At 45.7% G+C, this 19,085-nt stretch overlaps 1 protein-coding gene across 5 annotated transcripts in view; it reads right to left on the bottom strand.

The window, feature by feature from the left end:
* LOC119161647 (low choriolytic enzyme) overlaps positions 1 to 19,085 on the bottom strand; it is a 1,178,895-nt gene that overhangs the window by 524,086 nt on the left and 635,724 nt on the right. For all 5 annotated transcript variants that reach the window (XR_012887764.1, XM_075880929.1, XM_075880927.1 and 2 more), the window contains one exon: positions 13,351 to 13,388. Coding sequence is in view for 4 of the 5 variants with exons in the window: in XM_075880929.1 (XP_075737044.1) it covers positions 13,351 to 13,388 (38 nt within the window). In the remaining variant the exon portion in view is untranslated. The remainder of the gene's footprint in view (positions 1 to 13,350; positions 13,389 to 19,085) is intronic.

Below are 19,085 nucleotides of genomic sequence, written 5' to 3'. Positions count from 1 at the left end.
TGATAAGAAGTATGATGAGCTTCGTTTAACAGACGTTTTATGGCGAGTATTTAAAGCGCGAACTCAACACGTGAAAACTAAAGAAAAGACACTGAATAGTTCGTGCTGTACATACTTATTGATGCAAAACCAACTAGCCCAAAGTTTCACTCTACGTTTCATGGTAAGTAGACAAACAGTACATATTATATACAATCCGGTATGAAGGAATATTCCAGAAAACCGGGATGAAGAAAGGGCACAAACCATGGCCGTGGTTCTTTATCACTTATTCATACCTTTTCTAGCACTGTTTTCTATTGGAATATATAAATATTCAACACATATGCGTACCTAACTGCAATACATATTTTACTTTCTATGTTCAATAGTAATTTCTCTTTGATATACAGTGACAAACATTCTGTTTATTCACATTTTGTCAATTCTCTGCTGATTGTATAGTAGCTTTACCTGTGTAGGTACATTGCGTCTTGAATAGATAAATTTCTCGAGCGTTTTAGAAAAACGCGAAAGTACAGCCGTTGGCCAGTAGTTGATGGATTCCTGAACTAAGCGTTTTTTATGTCACGCACCATTTCTTGCGATTTCCATCTAAACAGGAAATATTCTGACACAGAGAACAATATTTTTGTCACGTAACACTACGCCTGGTATATCAGAAATAACGCTGATATATGGTACTTTAATGTCATGAAACACTGCTGAAAAGGTTTTGTTGGGCTGAGAAAAATTTCAAAAACGATGCTCCAGAGCAAATCATTTTCATGTGTTATTGAAATACACTTTCCCAATAAGTATGGCAGCACTTTCTATGCGAGAAGTCACTTGAGAAGTGAGAAAGCGCACAAGCAAATAGCGACACCACTGTAAAATTCCCGCACGAGTTGCCTTGACGTGACAGTTTTAGATGGTATGTAATATGTTAGACAGCATGTAATCGGTAAAATAAAGTACATTGCCCTCTGGGTCGGCCAAAAAGCCCTACACATACCTAGGTCAGAAAGCTTTGTTGAGCCGAAGTGGTCGAAATAGGAAAACTATAATTTTAAATCTATAACAACGCATGCTCAGTTTTTTTTTAAATCTCACAGCTAAAATTGCGCCATCACTTTTTTCACTATTACTGAGCTAATGGTCGCGAAATTAAGGCAACAATAAGATTCTCACAGCACAACTTATCAGTTTAAGTTCATTCGCTGTTTCATATTGGTGTCCCTTTAAGATTTCGCCTGATGAGGTAAAATAGAGGAACAAAGCGCTAGATCATACATTTTAAGAAACAAGTCAGCATTAATAGATATACTTTCCGAATTGAATGACACAGATGTAAAGAAATACAACTCACATTCATTGGTGTGAGGATTTTTCAATACAAATTAGTAGGTGAGGCAATTTGAGCAGGTTAAATATTGTATATGTGTATTTTTACATTCACCTTTAGGGTGCTACGTCTTATAGGGACCCAAATGTCTTTGTACAACAATGTTTGACTAGTACAGATGTTTTAGGATTTTTATAATCGTACCTAATGCCCTCCAAAAAGATTATATTCTTTCAAGATTTATTTTTCTCTAGTACGAAGGAAGGAAACCTAATTCATCTGGTGCAGGCTTTTTTTGTTAACAGGATTACATACGTAGCTCCTTACCTAAACCTTAATAACATGAAAGAAACCAAAATGGTGTGACGATCAGACGAACCTATAAACAAGCTTTAGGGCTGCCCACGCAAACATCTAAGGAAAAACTCTTACCATTGGGATTCTATATTACACTTGACTCACTCATAGCACCTGAAAAAATAGCTCTACATGAAAGACTAGCACAGAGCCCTGCAGGAAGGCAAATACTTACTAATCTTGCATCAACTACACCGCACAACATGGCGGCAATTATACCACATGAAACCAGGCAACATTTTTACGCACTATCGCTACAGAAGAACATGTAATTCGAGTATAACAAGGAATGAATATTATAAGACTCTTAAATTATTAAAAATAGGATTCTCGAAATCAACAGACACTGTCTGCAAAGACGCAGCAGAGTATGCGCATTGATGTGGCTTGGTCATTTTTGTCGTAGACAATGACGGTGCCCTAAAGGCTAGCTCTATCTGAACCGGCAACGTGGAAGCAGCAAAAGAATCGGCTATCGCATTCGCCATAGCTTCCATGCAGGCTAAAAGTGTAATCGGTGACTCCAAGGCTACAGTCAGAAATTTTGACAGAGGGCGAGTCTCACCGAAACTACGACTTTCGACACCGCAGAAAAGTCGAAATTTATTGGGTGCCTGCACACTTCTCTGTTACTGGCAACGACGTGGCTCACACCCAGGCTGGAGGACTCACACGCCGAGGCACTGAGATACCCCCGCTAGGAGAGCACATGGTTGCCTACATATTACAAACCATTACCAATTGGAAAGAGCCCAATACCAAACTTAGCCAGCAACAAGCAGGGGCATCCTTCAAACTCCCACCCGAACCCGGTGGCTTATAGCCACTTCTTGTCACTACACCGACGGGGGCAGATTATGTAAGGAAAGGGCAGAGCTGCCCCACATCCTGTGGGCCTGCCCGAAGACGGTTTGAGAGGGTCACTCAATTGAGAGTGATGAGCAGTAGGAGACTATGCTGCTTAGCTCAGACCCAGAGGAAAAGCTCTGACCAATGCGACTAGCCTAGGACGCCACCAGGGCCCAAGCGCTCCTGGCTGACACCTAGACGTAGGATTCGCAACCAACGACGCTGCCGGATCCTCAAAATAAAGTTTTTTCTCCTCCTCCTTCTCTACGAAATAAAATATTCTAGACCTTAATTTTTCGATGTCTTAATGCGTTTTAAAAGAGAACTGGTATCGAGCGCTTACTAGCTTTTTTTGCACTGAAGATTTCAAGTTACTAGAAAAGCATGCCTAGATAACTCAAATAAGTAACTTTCATGTGTATGCGTTATATAACGCCTTTACGGTAGTTTATGTGTAGCACACAGTTTATGGCGTTGATGGCCCACAATCATGGTGTGAACGCGGGGAACAGCGCAGAGCTCGACGCTGTCGAGGTGTTCACCCCGACACGAAGTCACGGTGGTGGTGGTGAAAAACATTTATTCATACTATATACAAGTAAGAGAGATGGGTCCAGAAGGCCCAACCCTGTATAAACTCTAAGAGTAGTACCTAGTCCGGGATTCCTGTGGCTTCCACAGCGGCACGCTCTCTGGCCACGAGGGCTCTTTGACCCTCCAAGGCCGAGCAACCGAGAGGGGCAGCCTCCCAGCTCTCTTGGGTAGGGGATGAAGGGGAAATGATTGGGGGAACCGCTGGGTTAGATGGGCATGTCCACACCATGTGAAAAGTATCCACAGGCGGGTGATTACAGTGAGGGCATTCTCCTGAGTAAGTCGGATAGAAATGCATAAGTATTGCCCGGCACAATACTGTGTTGGTGTTAATGCGTACCAGCCAGCGCTCGTCCGCCTTATTTAGGCCCGTCGCCGGGGGCGTAAATCGGAGCCTGCTTGATTTTTACATGAATATAATTTCGCGAAAGGTGGTGACCGGATTAGGTTTTGAATCGTCAGGCGAGAGAGGACGAGGAGGTTCCCGGCAATCAAGTGCGCGGGTTGAGGCATCGGCAGCCTCGTTACCGAATAGTCCTGCGTGAGGTAGCATCCAGATCACTAAACGTGTGTTTGGGCGGTCTAGAACATAACCCCACTTCAAGATTTGAGTGGCGCGACTGAATTTGCGACCTTTTGTAAGATTTCGACAGGCACTCTACGAATCGGTAATGCTGATCATAGACGCGGGGTCCACTGCACGAAAGGTATGGCGACTTTCTCTGGTGAGTTATGTCTGGGGCTTGAAAAGTGAATCCTTGAACAGAAACGTTTTCATGGACTACGGCTACTGTGTACCCCCCCCCCCCCCGTGGTGAGGGCCAAACGCGTCCTTGTAGAATACTCCAAAACGAAACCCATAGCATCCTTAGAAGGTTGTAACCCACGCAGTTCGGCTGTCTTCGTAAGTATCCCAGGCCATGTTTTGGGGCAGAGGCTGAATAACCAACGCACTACGCCAGTCCTCGGGAATCGTGGTTTGCTCTTTTGCCTGATAGGGGAAGGATATATGAAGGCGGTGTAAGAGACATCTCCCAGCGTGCGACTTGGTAAGCCGCAAGTACTGGTTGTTGAGATGGGCCTCTTTGAGTTCCCCCTACGTATTGGTCATACCTAAATCTGCAAGGCGTTCGTTAAACGTCGAGATAGGGAGGTCTTGGGCGCGCTTGTATAACTTGTGGAGAATGCATTCGAGTGTGTTTACATCACAATGGCGCAAACGTAGGTAGGGCGTCGAATACAGAACCCGACTGGTCACGAAAGCGTTGGCGAGCCGCAGAGTGTCGCGGCTTTTGAGAGCCCCTCGCTTGTTCGAGATCCGACTAAGCATGCAGCCTGCCTAATCTCCGATCACACGTAGCTTGCGCAGGGTTGTGTAAGCTTTTCTGCTATTGTGTTAAAAGAGCCCCAAGACGCAGATTTCTTCGCATTCCGGAATTGGCCCGGTGTGAAACAAAGTTGCGATTTCTGTCACGTCTCTAGGTTTGGAGCAAAGGTGTACAAACCCAGATTTTGTTTGAGGGTATTTGAGGCCGCAGCGACAGGCGTAGTCCTCCACGACCGACGCTGCTTGTTGCAGGCTGGCGTCAATGCTGCCAAGGGAACCCTGGGTTGCCCATAGCGTGCTATCATCGGTGTACATAGCGCATGGCGTACGCCGGGAATATCCTACAGCAGTGAGGAGAGATGAGCAATGGCGAGGTTAAACAGAAGGGAAGAGAGGACTGCTTCCTGTGATTCTCCTCAAGTACCCAGAAAATATGGGCCATGCTCCCTGTCTTAGATGCGGAGGTACGTCTGCCGTTTCATCAGAAACTGATGGATGTACCTGAAAGCATTATTTCCACAGTCTTTTTGGGACAGATGGGTAAGATTTATTTCATAGATGATGGTAACAAAAGCCCCTTTGATATCTAAGGCAAGGACTACCTTATCATTGCTGGGATGCTCGAACGGCTCAATGACGCCACAATGGAGTTAAAGGAGTATGTTCTGAGAAGGAAAATAATGTCGAAAACCATACATGGTGTCGGCAAAGGTGTGCCGGGCCTTGAGGTAATCGGAGAGCCGATCCCTAACCATCGTTTCTATAAGCGTCTCCACACGCGAGGTTAAGGAAATGGGTCGTACGTTTTCAATGTTTAAAGAATTGCCTGGTTTGTGAATAAACGTTACTAAAGCCACTTTCTAATCTTGTGGCAGTGGTTCATGCCCTTCCTGAATTCGATTGAAGTAGTCGAGGAGTTGATGATAAGCCGGGTCTGGAAGGTTGGCTAGAAGCTTAACTGTCACTCGATCCCTTCCCGGCGCCGTTCCTCGCTTTATTATGGACAGGGTTGCCTTCAAATTATGGAGTTGAAAGCAACAATCCAAGTCTGCTTTCTCCAAGCCAGCATATGAGAACGCTGCTTCGATGGGGTCCTACCGGCCACAGAGATATTTATCCCAAAGAGCCTGTGTCAATTAATCCGCGTAACCCGCGAAAGCCTGAAGTGCGCGTTGAAGATGCTTTTGCGTTTCTGTGCGCGCTTGTCTAGGATCAATGAGGGCCGTGAAGAAACGCCATGTGTTGTGATTTTACATATGCTTGGCGGCATTGTTGCAGCGTTCAACCCATTTAGAGTCAGAGAGCTGGGCCGTGTGCTCGGCTGCTTCTTGAGTGAGCGATGCTATGCGAATTTTGAGCTGATGATTATGCTTTTATCGGCACCATCGGCAGACTAGGCTATGCCGAGCCGCCCAGAGCCGCAGGAGATAGTTATCCACTACCCGAGGGGCTTCTGAGAGCTGAATCGTCTGCTGTTTTCTGAAGTGATGTCACAAGGTGGGGAGACCAAGAGGCATGACCTTGTTGCATGAGTCAGAGTTGTGTACTCTGAATGAAACTTGTCCCAGTTCGGAAGTTTTGCTTGGTGGTGGGGACGGCTAAGGGTATGTGTCCGAATTGCAGCTAGAAGAATGCAGTGGTCACTGCCGAGGGTTACCTCAGTGTTTAACCACTCTGCATACTTGATGTGCTTGGTAAGTGTGAGATAAGGATATGTGTCTCGAGTTGCATAGTTACCAATGCGGGTCGGGTGTGCTGGGTGCGTAAGGATAGCGAGACCGAGGGTGGAAATAAGTTCCGCCAAATTTCTTCCACGCCGATCCTTTCTACGGTAACCCCAATGAGGACTGGGGGCGTTAAAGTCGCCTACAATTACTAGAGGCTCCCTGCCGGCCACGGTGGGGGATTTGCTAAAGACATTAGCGTAAGTTACATTAGACAATTTTGGAAAACTGTGGATGTTTACAATATGTTTTGAAGGGTCCTCCTTTCGAAGCGGGAGGAGAGTCACCATAACGTAGGAGTAAAGCGTATCATCGACGAGATTCATCAGGTTGGCGGTGTAATTTCTGTGCACGCAGAGTGCGGTATGCGCATTCCTTTGGTACACGGTATAACTTGTAAAAACAGCGTGTTCGCCCGACTCCTGAAGCGCCACTGCCACGGGCAAATGCGTATAGTTTCCAAGTGGAGCCGGAAAGCAGCTCACTCAATGCGTGCCCTGAATCCCTGACAATTGCACAGTAGGATTTTCAAAAGGTCCAAATTTGCGTGGAGGCAGCGCGATCTAGAGCCGTTGTCTGTCATCATGAGAACTAAACGTTTGGGCGGCATCCGGGAGAGCCAAGTGGGCCATAGACGCTTCACTGCTCAATCCTGTGCTCACTTGCGAGGTCGTAGTCGAACTGCCAGAATGCGCGTCTACCTCGGCTACCTGGGAAAGAGGTCGGCGCGCTTGAGCTTGAGACACCCACTTAAGCTTAGGACGGCGAGTCCCAACAGAGAGTTGAGTCATCTGAGCAACTATCATGCCCGGATTGCGGTCAAAAATGGTTTGGAAGGTGGAAGCCAATTGATCCTCGATTGTGGTTACTATGGACGTCATCTGGGCCTTTAAGTTGTCAAGGCGCGCCTCAAGCGGGGCAAGGTGCACCGCGGTGTCCATGCGCTTGAACGGAGTACTATCCATCGCATCTGGTACCTGCCCGATGTGTGTCAGATTGCGTGAGGACGAGTGGTTTGCAAGCGCCTTATCACCTGCGTTAAAAAGGCAACATGGGCCTGCAACCTGCGGAATTCAATGTGGTCCCGCGTGGTAGCAGAAGGAGTAGGCGGTTTAGGTTAGGAGATTTCCGAGAGTGTATGCGGAGAGGCTCGTCGGACGTGGTCGGCCCACGATGGATCTCCCTGGGCTGCAGGATTAAGTCCTTGCAACGATGGTTTTCTTTGGGGTGGGGTGTGGAAGAGATGCCTTACTGTAGACCTCCTGGCTGGAGGTCTGTCCGTAGTTATGCTTCATCATGGAGCTCCTAGCGCCACCGCGACAGAGCGCGGGGGCGGGGCAGGGTTGATATAAGCGGGCTGAGCCACCTGCGGCGACGACCTATAACCCGATTTTCATCGGCGACGACGTCTTCTCTTCTTGCGGCCTGCTTGACCTACGGATGAAGGAGGGGTGGCTTGAATGGCGGTGCCCTGCAGCGTTGCTTAGAGCACCGGTCTCCGGAGACGTGGGACTCAGCACAGAGAGCGCTTCCGGGAGTACACACATGAGAAGCATGGGCGCCATACGTGAGCGGCACTGCCTTTCCGCAGATGCCACAAAGGTCTGGTTTTGGGCTGGGACAGGCGTCAAGTCGATTTCCAACGGAGCCACACTGACTGCAGGCTGGAACAGTTTTTTTGTATGGTTGCACTTGGATGAGCAGGGCGTCGTAAGCAACGTACTTCGGCTTCACCTTGCCGGAAAACGTGAGGCGCACCTAATTCGAGGTGCCCAGTCGCCGTATGTGTAGAATGTCACTTTAGGGGCCTATAAAGGCTCTCACGAAGAGCATCTTTGGTGTCAGAGCTTCAGACTGTCACTACACCACAACAGGAGTCTTGAGTGTTCGCGCGCAAGTACCCAAACAGGGGCACTAGTCCGGCTGATGAGGTAACCACAAACTCGCCAGTAAGTTTGTCCGCTATGTGTAGGATTGAGGTGTAAACTAGGATCAGATTTTTTTCCCGCACCATCACAACAGTGATTAGCCGTGTTGCAGTCACTCCGAGGTGGGCGATGAGTGCGCGTCCGGCCCCGTTCTCAGGGGACGCGTTGGCGAGGAACAACTGAGCCCGGGGTTCGAGCACGACAACAAAGTTCGCTGCTTTCTGTTTCAGCAGAGGTCGAGGCCGCCACACAGGCTTTGGGCGCCTCCGCTGTGGGTCCACGTAGCACGTTGCAGGCAACGAAAGTGTTGGGGAGTAGGCGCTTGCGCCCGCGTTGGCAGCTGCGGCCAGGGACACCACGTCGGCGGAGGCCGTCGTGAGTGCGTTGCTCGCCTGCTCTCGGCAAGCGACCGCGGCATCAAGTGCAATGCTCTTGAAGGATTCGGGCAGCTCCTGTCGACTGTCCGAAGACGTGACGCTGGTCCACGCCATGCTGTGAGGTTAATATCTAGTTCGGGTGTCCGCCACGGTTGCGGCTGCGGTGTCAAACTGGCCGTCTGTTCTACTGGCAGTTGCAATGATCACTGAGCCTAGCGACGCCACTGGCGTGGCCGAGACGTAAATTGCCGGTAGGGGATGTAAAAGGGCCCATCTGCCAAAATGTGGTATCCAGATAACCGGATCACACTCCGGTGACAGTGGTGAGACGTTATCGGAGGTTCAATAAGGTAATCTGGGATTCCAAATAAAAATTGTCTGAGCCGGTGTGCTGCACATCCATACAGTCGCGCGCTCGCAGCACCCCCATGTAGTCACGCGATGGTACGAGAAAGCTCAGCTGCGCTTTCAGGTAATCTCTGCACACTGAGCCAATGGCTTCCGAGCAGTAATTGGTTACTGTGCTCACCGTGGTGGGATGCTTCTCACAGGGAGCTTGGAGAGCGTCCTGGAGCAGATCACGCACTGATAAAGTCTTGAACGAAAAATGATTGCCACAGAAAGCGTTATCAGCGTGTTCTGGCAGCAGGAAGCCATGGGCTGTTTTCATGGCGCCACAGTAAACGTGCCCTTTAGCCAGCGAGGATGTTTGGGTGCCGTACTCAAATAGCGGCGTAGGTTATATCGGCAGTGGCAGGGTCCTGGTTTCCATGAGCCAGGAAGCGTTGATGATGTTCTTCGATGGAAAGAACCTACTGCCGATAATCCGCGAAAGCTTTAGCGGGATGGTTCAGGTTTCGTAGGCTACGCCATTGTAGTGAAATCAGACACAGGGTCGGCGTCTGTCTCTGGGTCGGCTGTTATACCTCTTTTTCTTCTCTTTCCGTGTCTGTATGCGTGAACGCAATCATTGCATAATTCTACGCCGCTTCCACTAGAGTTGGATGGAATCTAGTTTCTTTAGCCGAGCTGCTCTTCATCTAAACGATCGGTGGGGGTTTTCGTGATGGAAACAACGGCTTCTTGCTAGGGGGTTATGGTGTTTAGGTGGTTCTCCGCGAGCCAGAATAGCACGCCCAACCATTCCGGCTACACGGTGCAAGAGCAAGCTCGGAAACCATGTAGCCGGAATGATCGATGCTGGATCTTTCTGCCTGGGGCCCATTGATAGAGCTGGCACATTTGGTGAATGACTTTTGCGAAGTGCGTAGATGTGGTACACTGGTGTGAGAGGGCTCATTCTAATTTTTTTTTTTTTTTTATTCACATACCCTAAAGGCCCTTGCCGGGCATTACATAGGGGGGGGGGGTTACAGTAAACGGGATGAGGGTTAGGTTACATTTGAACAAATAAACAGTTGGTAACACCACTAAAGCACAGCAAATAACAATGAAACACTATCGTACAAAAAAATAATTCACTTTTTTTTTTTTTTTTTTTTCATACGATATTAGGTGAGCTTTTTAACATTTCTACAAAGGTGTCGAAGTTTCTTACAGACACAACATCATGTGGTAAGTCATTCCAAAGACGGAGTGCGCACAACAGAGGCGAGTTATAGAAGATGTTTGTACGCGCATATGGAACTAAAACTTTGAAGGGGTGATCTAGGCGCGGAAAATAGTGATGGGCAGGCAATATGTAAGTGGTAGCAAATGACGAATGATTATGATAAAGTTTGTGAAAATGGGATAGCAGGGCCAGCACTCTTCTTTTCTCTAGTAATGGGAGGCTCAGTGATGCTTTGATATTAGTGATGCTCGAATGACGCAAGTAGTTTCTGGTTATGAATCGGGCAGCTTTATTTTGCATGGATTCAAGTTTGTTAATTAAGTAAATTTGATGTGGGTTCCAAATGAATGAAGCATATTCTATTTTAGACCGAACAAGTGAGGTGTATGCTGTAAGTTTTGTCTTCCAGTTAGCTTGATGTAAGTGGCGTCTAATGAATCCAAGTGTTTTAGATGCTTTAGATGTTATTGCGTCAATGTGGGCATTCCATGACAGGTCGGCGGAAAGATGGACGGGCAGGTAATCACGGGCAGGTAATGTCGTTGTGATGATTCATTGTAATAATTTATTCTAAAGCCTCATCTTTGAAACGGTACTTGTACAGGGGGTGGAAGTCCATCTGTCAATGCGAAAATGAGCACTGGGTCCGCGTTTTTTGCAGCAACGATTCCGAGATTGTATTTGTCGGGCGCAAGGAAGAGCGTCAGATGGGTGCTGATGGTGAATATGAGATCGGGGCCGCGATTGGCATACTTTCTTTTTCCCAAACGGCACCAGAGATCGTCAGAGGCGTCGCCGGATACAGCTGCACAGTCGGAACGATTCCCTGCTGGTGTGTCACTGCAGCAATGCCTTTCAAGAGGTTCGTCTTCCGTAACGGTCTTTGGCTGTGATAAACCTGAGGCGGGTACCAACAAACAGTGCGCATGTGGAAAGTTGAAATGCATGGCACAGCGGCAGCGTTAGAGCGGAAACGCTCGTGAGCTACATCCTCGGTGATAGAGGGTTGGGAGGGAGTTCGGATATAAGCATCAATGAGCTTGAAGCCACTGCGCCATGAACTGCGGCCAACGTGGCCGGACACAGCTGCACAGTTGGAACGATTCCGTGCTGGTGTGTCACTGCAGCAATGCCGTTCAAGAGGTTCGTCTTCGGTAATGGTCTTGGGGTGTGATGACCCTGAGGTGGGTACCAACAAAAAGCTGTAAAACTGCAGTTTTCTGATGCAGTTAGCAAAATTGTAATAATCCAGTCTCCGAAAGCCGCAGTCAGTTCAGGCTAAGTAATTTATCCGGGTGTCAAATAACTTGAAGAGATCATTTCAAGATAAAATGGGTTGTCTTTTAACAATGCCCGTAACACGACCTACGTTTGAATAACAGTGTTTCATAGCTGGAAATTATAAGAAAACTACTAAATATTTCACTTAGTTCATGGGCGATGGGTCACTACAATGCTTGACGCAATGCTCCTTCCCAACAACCTGGGTATGTTCAACGCGGACGCTGCCTTGTTCGCTCAACGCGCCGAGGAGGCCCGTCAACTCGCCCGACGCCGTATTCAGGCTCGCCAAATTGTGGACGCACGCCGCTACAACCTTACACACCGAGAGGTTACCTTTCAACCAGGCGTAGAAGTTCAGGTGTGGACCCCCATTTGATAGCGTGGTCCCTCTGAAAAGTTGCTGCGGTGCTATTTCGGCCCGTACAAAGCTCTACACCGACTCAGCGACGTTACATACGAAGTTATCCCTGAGGGCACCTCAAGACGTTCCCGTCGGTGCCAACGAAGTGATGTGGTGCATGTGGCAAGGCTCAAGCCGTAATTCTCGCGTCGTCAATCGAACGTGGACTGACTTACCATGCAATGACTATTTTTTGTCACTTTTGTTTCTTCTTGATGTGTCTTGTGTCCTAACTCCTTTTTTTATTGAATACTTCTGTGACACCAGCCCATTTTTTTTGCCTTACCACGCAGTTGTTAGATGCCATAGCTGCATCTTTTCTTCATCATTTTTTTTCAACGCTCATCACCAACATCGAGACTATGCTTTTTGAGGAAAGAGAATAATGTCACAGGTAAATGGGTATGAGCCATCAACTGTAGCGTGAAATTGCTTGGAAGTGGAAGAAGAAGAGAACATTGCTTTTTGGTCTGGGGGCGAGCAAGACGTCGATTCGTGGGTGTCTCTTTTATTTCGTTTGGAGCATTTCTGGTGGACGTGCTTGGTAATGAATCGAAGCCCTAGGAACGCAAGACAGCGTAGCCCCGACCCCCAGCGAGTTGATCCTGTGGAGCTGACGCCTGTGCACCAGAGCACCAGTTGCCATCTTTGAGGTAACTCACCAGAATTCAGTCCGCTCCACTTTACGCTGAGGGGAAGTCATTCAATAGGCACCACCACCATGACAACCCAGGTAACATCGGCACACGTGGTTATCAATCAGCCTCACCAGCCACCAGTATTTAATGGCGACCTGTATGAAGACGTGGAAGATTGGCTGAACCTTTTTGAGAGAGTGGCAAGTTTGAATGGTTGGGATGAGAGAGAAAGAGAGAAGCTCTGCCGCGTATATTGCTTTGGAGCACATTGAAAAGGCGTGGTATGAGAACTATAAAACCTCCTTTACTACCTGGGATGCATTTCGGCGACAAGCTCAGGCTTCTTATGCAAGCACGGAATGCAAAGAAAAGGCGCAGGCTGCGCTTAAGACCAGAAACCAACTCACCAACGAAAGTGTCGCAAGTTACATCGAAGACATGATCCACCTGTTCAAGCGCGCATATTTTCATATGACTGAAAATAAGAAGCTGCGCCACCTCATGCGTGGGGTGAAGGAAGAGATATTTACTGTTCTCGTCAGCAAAATATTTTCTTATGTAACGTATGACATCTCCCATCCCGTGATCTCTGTATTATGATCCTTATTTGCACCTAGAAAGTTACAGTGTGGCCCAAATAGTTTGTATATCACCTTTAGCAAAAAGCTAATACGTTGAATTCTTGCTATTTTAAGATAAAGAACCACACAAACGCTGTGTTTTAAAATAAATGATGAATAAACTGCTCGTTGGTCATGCACGATTAATTCTGATGCTGCTAATGGTTGTTTTGCAGAAATAAACTGCTAGGTTGCAGTATTGTGCCGTGATTCCACGCATTGATAAAGACTATAAAACAGATAGAAAAGCAAACAAGAAACAGTAATCGAGCAAGATAAAATAAAATATTCATTTTGGACAACATAGGGTACATGAGGATACAGGAGAAAGGAAAGAGATTGTCATCACACTTACTTTTTGCTTAGGGGGCATGATGTCACCCTCGATAAGATCTGCAACATATTGGAGAGATCTAAATTAGGAAAAACCCACCATCATATAACGAAACAGATGATGTTTTTGACGGAGGTCTACAGGTTTTCCCACTCGCTTCATTCGAAAATCAAGCTTAACTAATCTGCACGCCACTGAAAAAATCTGACCGCGGAGCCATTTTCTCCATGTGCCAAAGATTGAATCTAAGCGCCAACATATTTAGCCCAAGCGCCAACTGAAGGAAGCTGCGTGTCAGTGAGTTTATTCCAAGTGCCACCTTGTTTATTCCAATTACCAAGGACTTTATTTCAGGTGCCAGTCAGTTTAATTCATGCAACAAAACACATAGTTTGCCACACTATATAATATAAACTTCAGAATATTGTAAACATGATGTTACAGGAAGAACTTTTGCCTCTCCTATACATGCTAGAGTTTATAAAAAGAAGGGCGCAGTGCTATTTCCCCCGAATGTTTTGGTGTCATAGCTTCAAAATAAGAAAAACGTGTGTATTAATTGCGTTTACGGCTACCAAATGTATTTGCTTATAGAGTCCGTGTTATTCTATGCTTCATTGCTACACTATTATACCAGCAGACCATGTACCCATATGCATAGATACGTGTCGTCTGCTCAGCAGAGCGTATTTGACTACTTATTTGCTGAAGCATTCGCAGTTGTCCGCTCATCCCGGTGAGAACAACAATGACCGAGTGATGATATCCATTTTTAAAGAAAGAAATGCACATTTAAAACTGAACTTGTATTTGTTTCGGTTCATGTGGAATAAAGTTTTTTTAAGTATTAAAGGAGACACTCCTGTTTTCATGTAACAGATGACGCTAGTATTGCTGAAGCATGTTTGCTTGAAACACGCGTTCATCGAATACACATCATTTTGTTTGCACAATAAGACTACAGCTAATCTGAATGTAAAATATGACTTCCGTTTTCCACATCAAGTTTACGTTTTATGTGCCTTATAGAACAAAAACCTCTTCGATTTTTTTCTAATTCGCTCTGCCCTGCGAGGGGCCCCTAATCTATTGAGCATGTATCTTCTTTTGATTCATCACTGCCCATGGCAAGCTTTCAATATCTCGGTATGTGTTCCGGCACTCCAATAACCATATTTTGTATTTCGAAATACATGATCTGGCCCGGTCATGTAATGCTACATAAATCCAAATATGACCTTTGTTGGCGAACACAAAATATTCGTCAGCATGTTGCTGCTTTTTCTTTCATTGCCACTAAAATGACTCTACCCGGGCCAAGCACCCATCTACAAGCTTGTACATAGCAATGCACTCCAAACACGGCTCAAGCGAACCACGGCAGTATTTTTTTTCCATGAATACTTGTGGCGACTACCAATAATAATGATTTATTTTACCTTCCGGCTATTGTATAATATATTGTAGGAACCTAATTTCAATTGCACTGCCGTTTTTACGCCCAGTAGTCTGATTTTTGTGCATGGATTAAACTAACTGGCACCTGAATTATGGTCATACCCAGGTTGTTGGGAAGGAGCATTGCGTCGAGCATTGTAGTGACCTCTCAACCATGACAATCGGTCATTGGAAATCAGATTAAACACGATGGCACTTGGATTTATTTCTCTCGCACATGGCCTCATTGAGTAGGCGCTTGGATTGAATGTTTGGCACATGGATTGAAGAGCTTGGCGCACAGATTATTTTAATAGCGTGCAGATTATTTAGGCTAGCACTTGGATTAAAGTGAGCGAGAAAACCTGTAGTTGCGAAGTAAAAAAAATGAATTTGGTGTAGGCCGCTCAATTTGTCTATGTAGTACCGCTGGCAAAGAACGATACATGACAACGAAGTAAGAAGAAATTGACCTGATGTCTTATACTTTTAACCATTAGCTGCTTATAATGAAGTGCTTTGCCTCGCAGTGATACACTGGGGGCCTCTTAATCAAACTATTACACAGTATCAAGAAAACCTGGTGGTTCTGCGTGGTCCTTTAGATCAATATTTTGCTACATCAGTACAAGGGCACGACCATAATTGGTGTTGCACCGCAGAGTGCAAACAGCAATTATCATCATCATCAACCGGCATGCCATTTTTCAATTTTTGCTTCGCTCCCGAAAATTGCACGCCGAATGATCCGGCCTCGAATACAGTAACAACGATGTGTTATTTCATTGGCACGCAGAATGCTCGGAATCGATTTTTTCTCGGACCTCAATATTTATTCTTTTGGCTCGTTTTGACAATGATGCCGACGTCAGTTTTTGTCATATTTAAATTACCAACGACCATTCACGCCGTTTGAGGGTCAATCTTCTGTGAAACATACCCGCATACGTCACTAGGGTTTGACAAAAAATTCGGCAAACGCCACGTACCTTGGAAATTATTGTTATGTGAAGCATGTGGGTGGAAGATGACTCTGTTGTCATTTCTTCAGAGTGTCAGAGGTTACGAAATGGTGCGAAAGATATGTACAAATGCACGCACACACATACGTTTAAAAGCAAGCAAATGCATTATATAGCCATTATTTTATAGTTGCGCAGGGATGACAACAGCCAACACCAAAAGCGGTAAGCTGAACTAGAGCGCTAGTGCTCGCGGGGATGGTGGTCCGGAACACTACTACGTAAATCGATGGAAAATCAACGCTGTGCCGTATCCACTTCTACTCATGTCTGGGTCTTCGCTCTATTAGCCGAAGTGAATCGGCACCAACTCGCCCAATTTTCCAGCTTACATAAATCTAGTTCAGTGGATGGCACCCAACAACAATTAACATTATTTTGACATGTCGGCTAAATCATAGGAGTACATTTGTAATGTTTATTAGACTGTATAGTCAACTCTGCAACCAAGGTGACGTTTCATGAAAATTCGGGTTTAATTGGAAAGTAGGTGCGAAAGCTGGTGTGACTATGTCGTAAATTATTTTATTGCCACCAGAAATGATGGGTTTTGTTTCTTGCTGGGAAAACGATATTTACTCTTTGGAATCGTCGGGTCTATGCTGCCGGTGTTGCCTTTCTTCTTAGAATTCATTGAAGTACATATCGTGGAACTAACGGCGGCGATGAAAGGACACACAGGAAGAAGCGCACGTTTTAGGTGCAAAGCGTTTTAGGTTCGAGCTGAATCCGGTGAACGGTGTGACAACCCTTACAGTGCATGCGCACCCCTTCCACTCTCGCTCATCTGCTACGCACCCAAAGCAAGCAAATGCAGGTGTTTCTTTGCCGGCGAAGGCAAAGAAACACCTCCTGAACAGTGCCGCATTCACGCCTCCACTGCGCATGTGCATCTCCCTGCCACTCCCGGTAAAAACGCGTTCCATGTTTTCCGTTCCGAGTCGCCGGCGAAGGCAAAGAAACACCTCCTGAACAGTGCCGCATTCACGCCTCCACTGCGCATGTGCATCTCCCTGCCACTCCCGGTAAAAACGCGTTCCATGTTTTCGTGAGACAGGGTTCATTTGCGTTGTTCGTAGGCATTGGTCGTAGACGCCATGAAGATGATGATTATGATGATGATGCTTTTGCTTAGCCGGAACTCGCCGACAACGGGGGATTGGCCAATAACTGGGCGGCAGGATCATCAAGTTAGTTATGCATTCTTAAATAGAAATTCCTAAATAGAATTTCAGTATAAAGCAAGAACAAATCGTAAAAAATGTATAAAAAGGCTACACGAGCTTGCGGTCATGCATTCAGGTAGTCTTTGGAGACAAAAATATTATTAATAATAAGGTAATCTATTTGTTGTCAATATGTGCGCACACACAGCAGAGCAAACCTCCCTGTGGCCATAACCTAATGTGATCCCTCCGAAGGATGAAATTACTGCCACGTTTATATTTAAACCTAGCTTCTCAATTGGTTCGACCAGGTATCTTTTCCTTTGATAAGAACATCGGTGACAGAATAAAAAGAAATGATCCTCGGTTTCTAATTTCTTGCAAAAGAGACATAACGGAGAGGCTGTCAGTCCAGCTTTATGTTAGTAATAATTCAGGTGCGGAATTCCGCATCGCAGCCCCGCCGTAGTGGTCTAGTGGCTAAGGTACTCGGCTGCTGACCCGCAGGTCGCGGGTTCAAATCCCGGCTGTGGCGGCTGCATTTCCGATGGAGGCGGAAATGTTGTAGGCTCGTGTGCTCAGATTTTGGTGCGCGTTAAAGAACCCAAGCTGGTCAAAATTTCCGTAGCCCTTCACTACGGCGTCTCTCATAAACATATGGTGGCTTTGGGACGTTAAACCCCACAAATCAATAAATCAATTCTGCATCGCAATCTGGTGATTGTAATTTCTAACCGCTGAGATACACACCACTGTTTGTTCCAGAAAAATCTTAGATGTACGAAGTCTTTCACTTAATTCAATGACAATTTTTTTAATTTTCAAGTGCAAACAAGCATTTTATATCTGAGTGATGTTACATAAACGAAATCAGGTAAGATATGTAAGAGTGGTCCACTTAAAGATGCTTTAGCTAGCAAGTCTGCCATGTCATTCGTATAAATCCCGCAGTGGCCAGGTACCCATAAGAAGCGGAATTTTCTCAGGTTTGCTGGTAATAAACTGTTAATCATACTCAATAATGTCAATTTTTTTGCTGCAGATAGTTCAGAACATACCGAGAGAGAATCAGTAAGTATGACTGCTTCTGATTTGCTTGCAGGAAGTTTACGAAGTGCTAGATAAATAGCAAACAATTCAGCGATCAATATTGGCGCATAATCAGGTAATCTAACTGAAAAAGACCAGTCGAGAAAAGTACAGAAGATGCCTACTCCCGCTTTTTCATTTAATACGGATGCATCCGTCTCAATAATGCTGTTTATGGATTCAAGTAGTAATGTAACTGATTATTTTAGCATTGAAGGGGCAATTCTTTTGCATTAGAGAAAAAAATATTCTCAAATTTTATTTCAAGTTTTGAATTCGGCATCTTCGTGTAGGCAAACTGATAGATATTTACATTCAGAGGTTCTAGCAGCGCTTGGACGAATTTAATCTAAGGGAAGTGTAGTCTAGACCATTGTGTTCCGAAGAATGTGCTTGGTTCTTGAATAAAAACGCAAGACGCTTGTCTCTTAGGCGAATTGTATATATTTAAGAAAGTTTGGACTGTAAGTATACTAATCAGAGTTAACAAAGATGAAAGACGCACTTGCACATACAGAACATTATTTGCAACAACTTTGGGGAGTTTAAGACACAAGCGCAAAGCTTCTTTTTCTAATAATATTAACTGTCTCATCTTGTATGCCGTGCTGCCAGAATATAATAGGCACTTGAAGTCCATAATAGGCCGCACATACATCTTGTTAATTTTTATTCATGAACTCCTTCGCAATCCTGTTTTTCTCTTCCCAATTTTCCGTAACCAACCCAAGGCACGTGATGCTTCATAGCCAACCTCGTCCATGTAGCTTTTTCAATTTAGCGTTCCATTATGTACGATGCCTAGGTATTTCAGAAAATCGACCTGGGGAATTAGCTCGTTACGATACATCAAAGAAATGTTGATATGATCAATAAAGAGATTGGCAGAAGCGTGCTTTTTTACGCTTAATGACATATAGATATTGTCAAGCCATGCTTCTAGCATATTCAAGTAATTCTGTAATGCCTGACACAATGAGTGCAAATCGATTGATATGTGGTGTTTAACATCCCAAAACCATCATATGATTATGAGAGATGC

This window comes from Rhipicephalus microplus, chromosome X (genome assembly GCF_043290135.1).
Source record: "Rhipicephalus microplus isolate Deutch F79 chromosome X, USDA_Rmic, whole genome shotgun sequence".
In the NCBI taxonomy this organism is placed as follows: Eukaryota; Metazoa; Arthropoda; class Arachnida; order Ixodida; family Ixodidae; genus Rhipicephalus; species Rhipicephalus microplus.
This window is presented reverse-complemented; position numbering and strand designations above follow the sequence as displayed.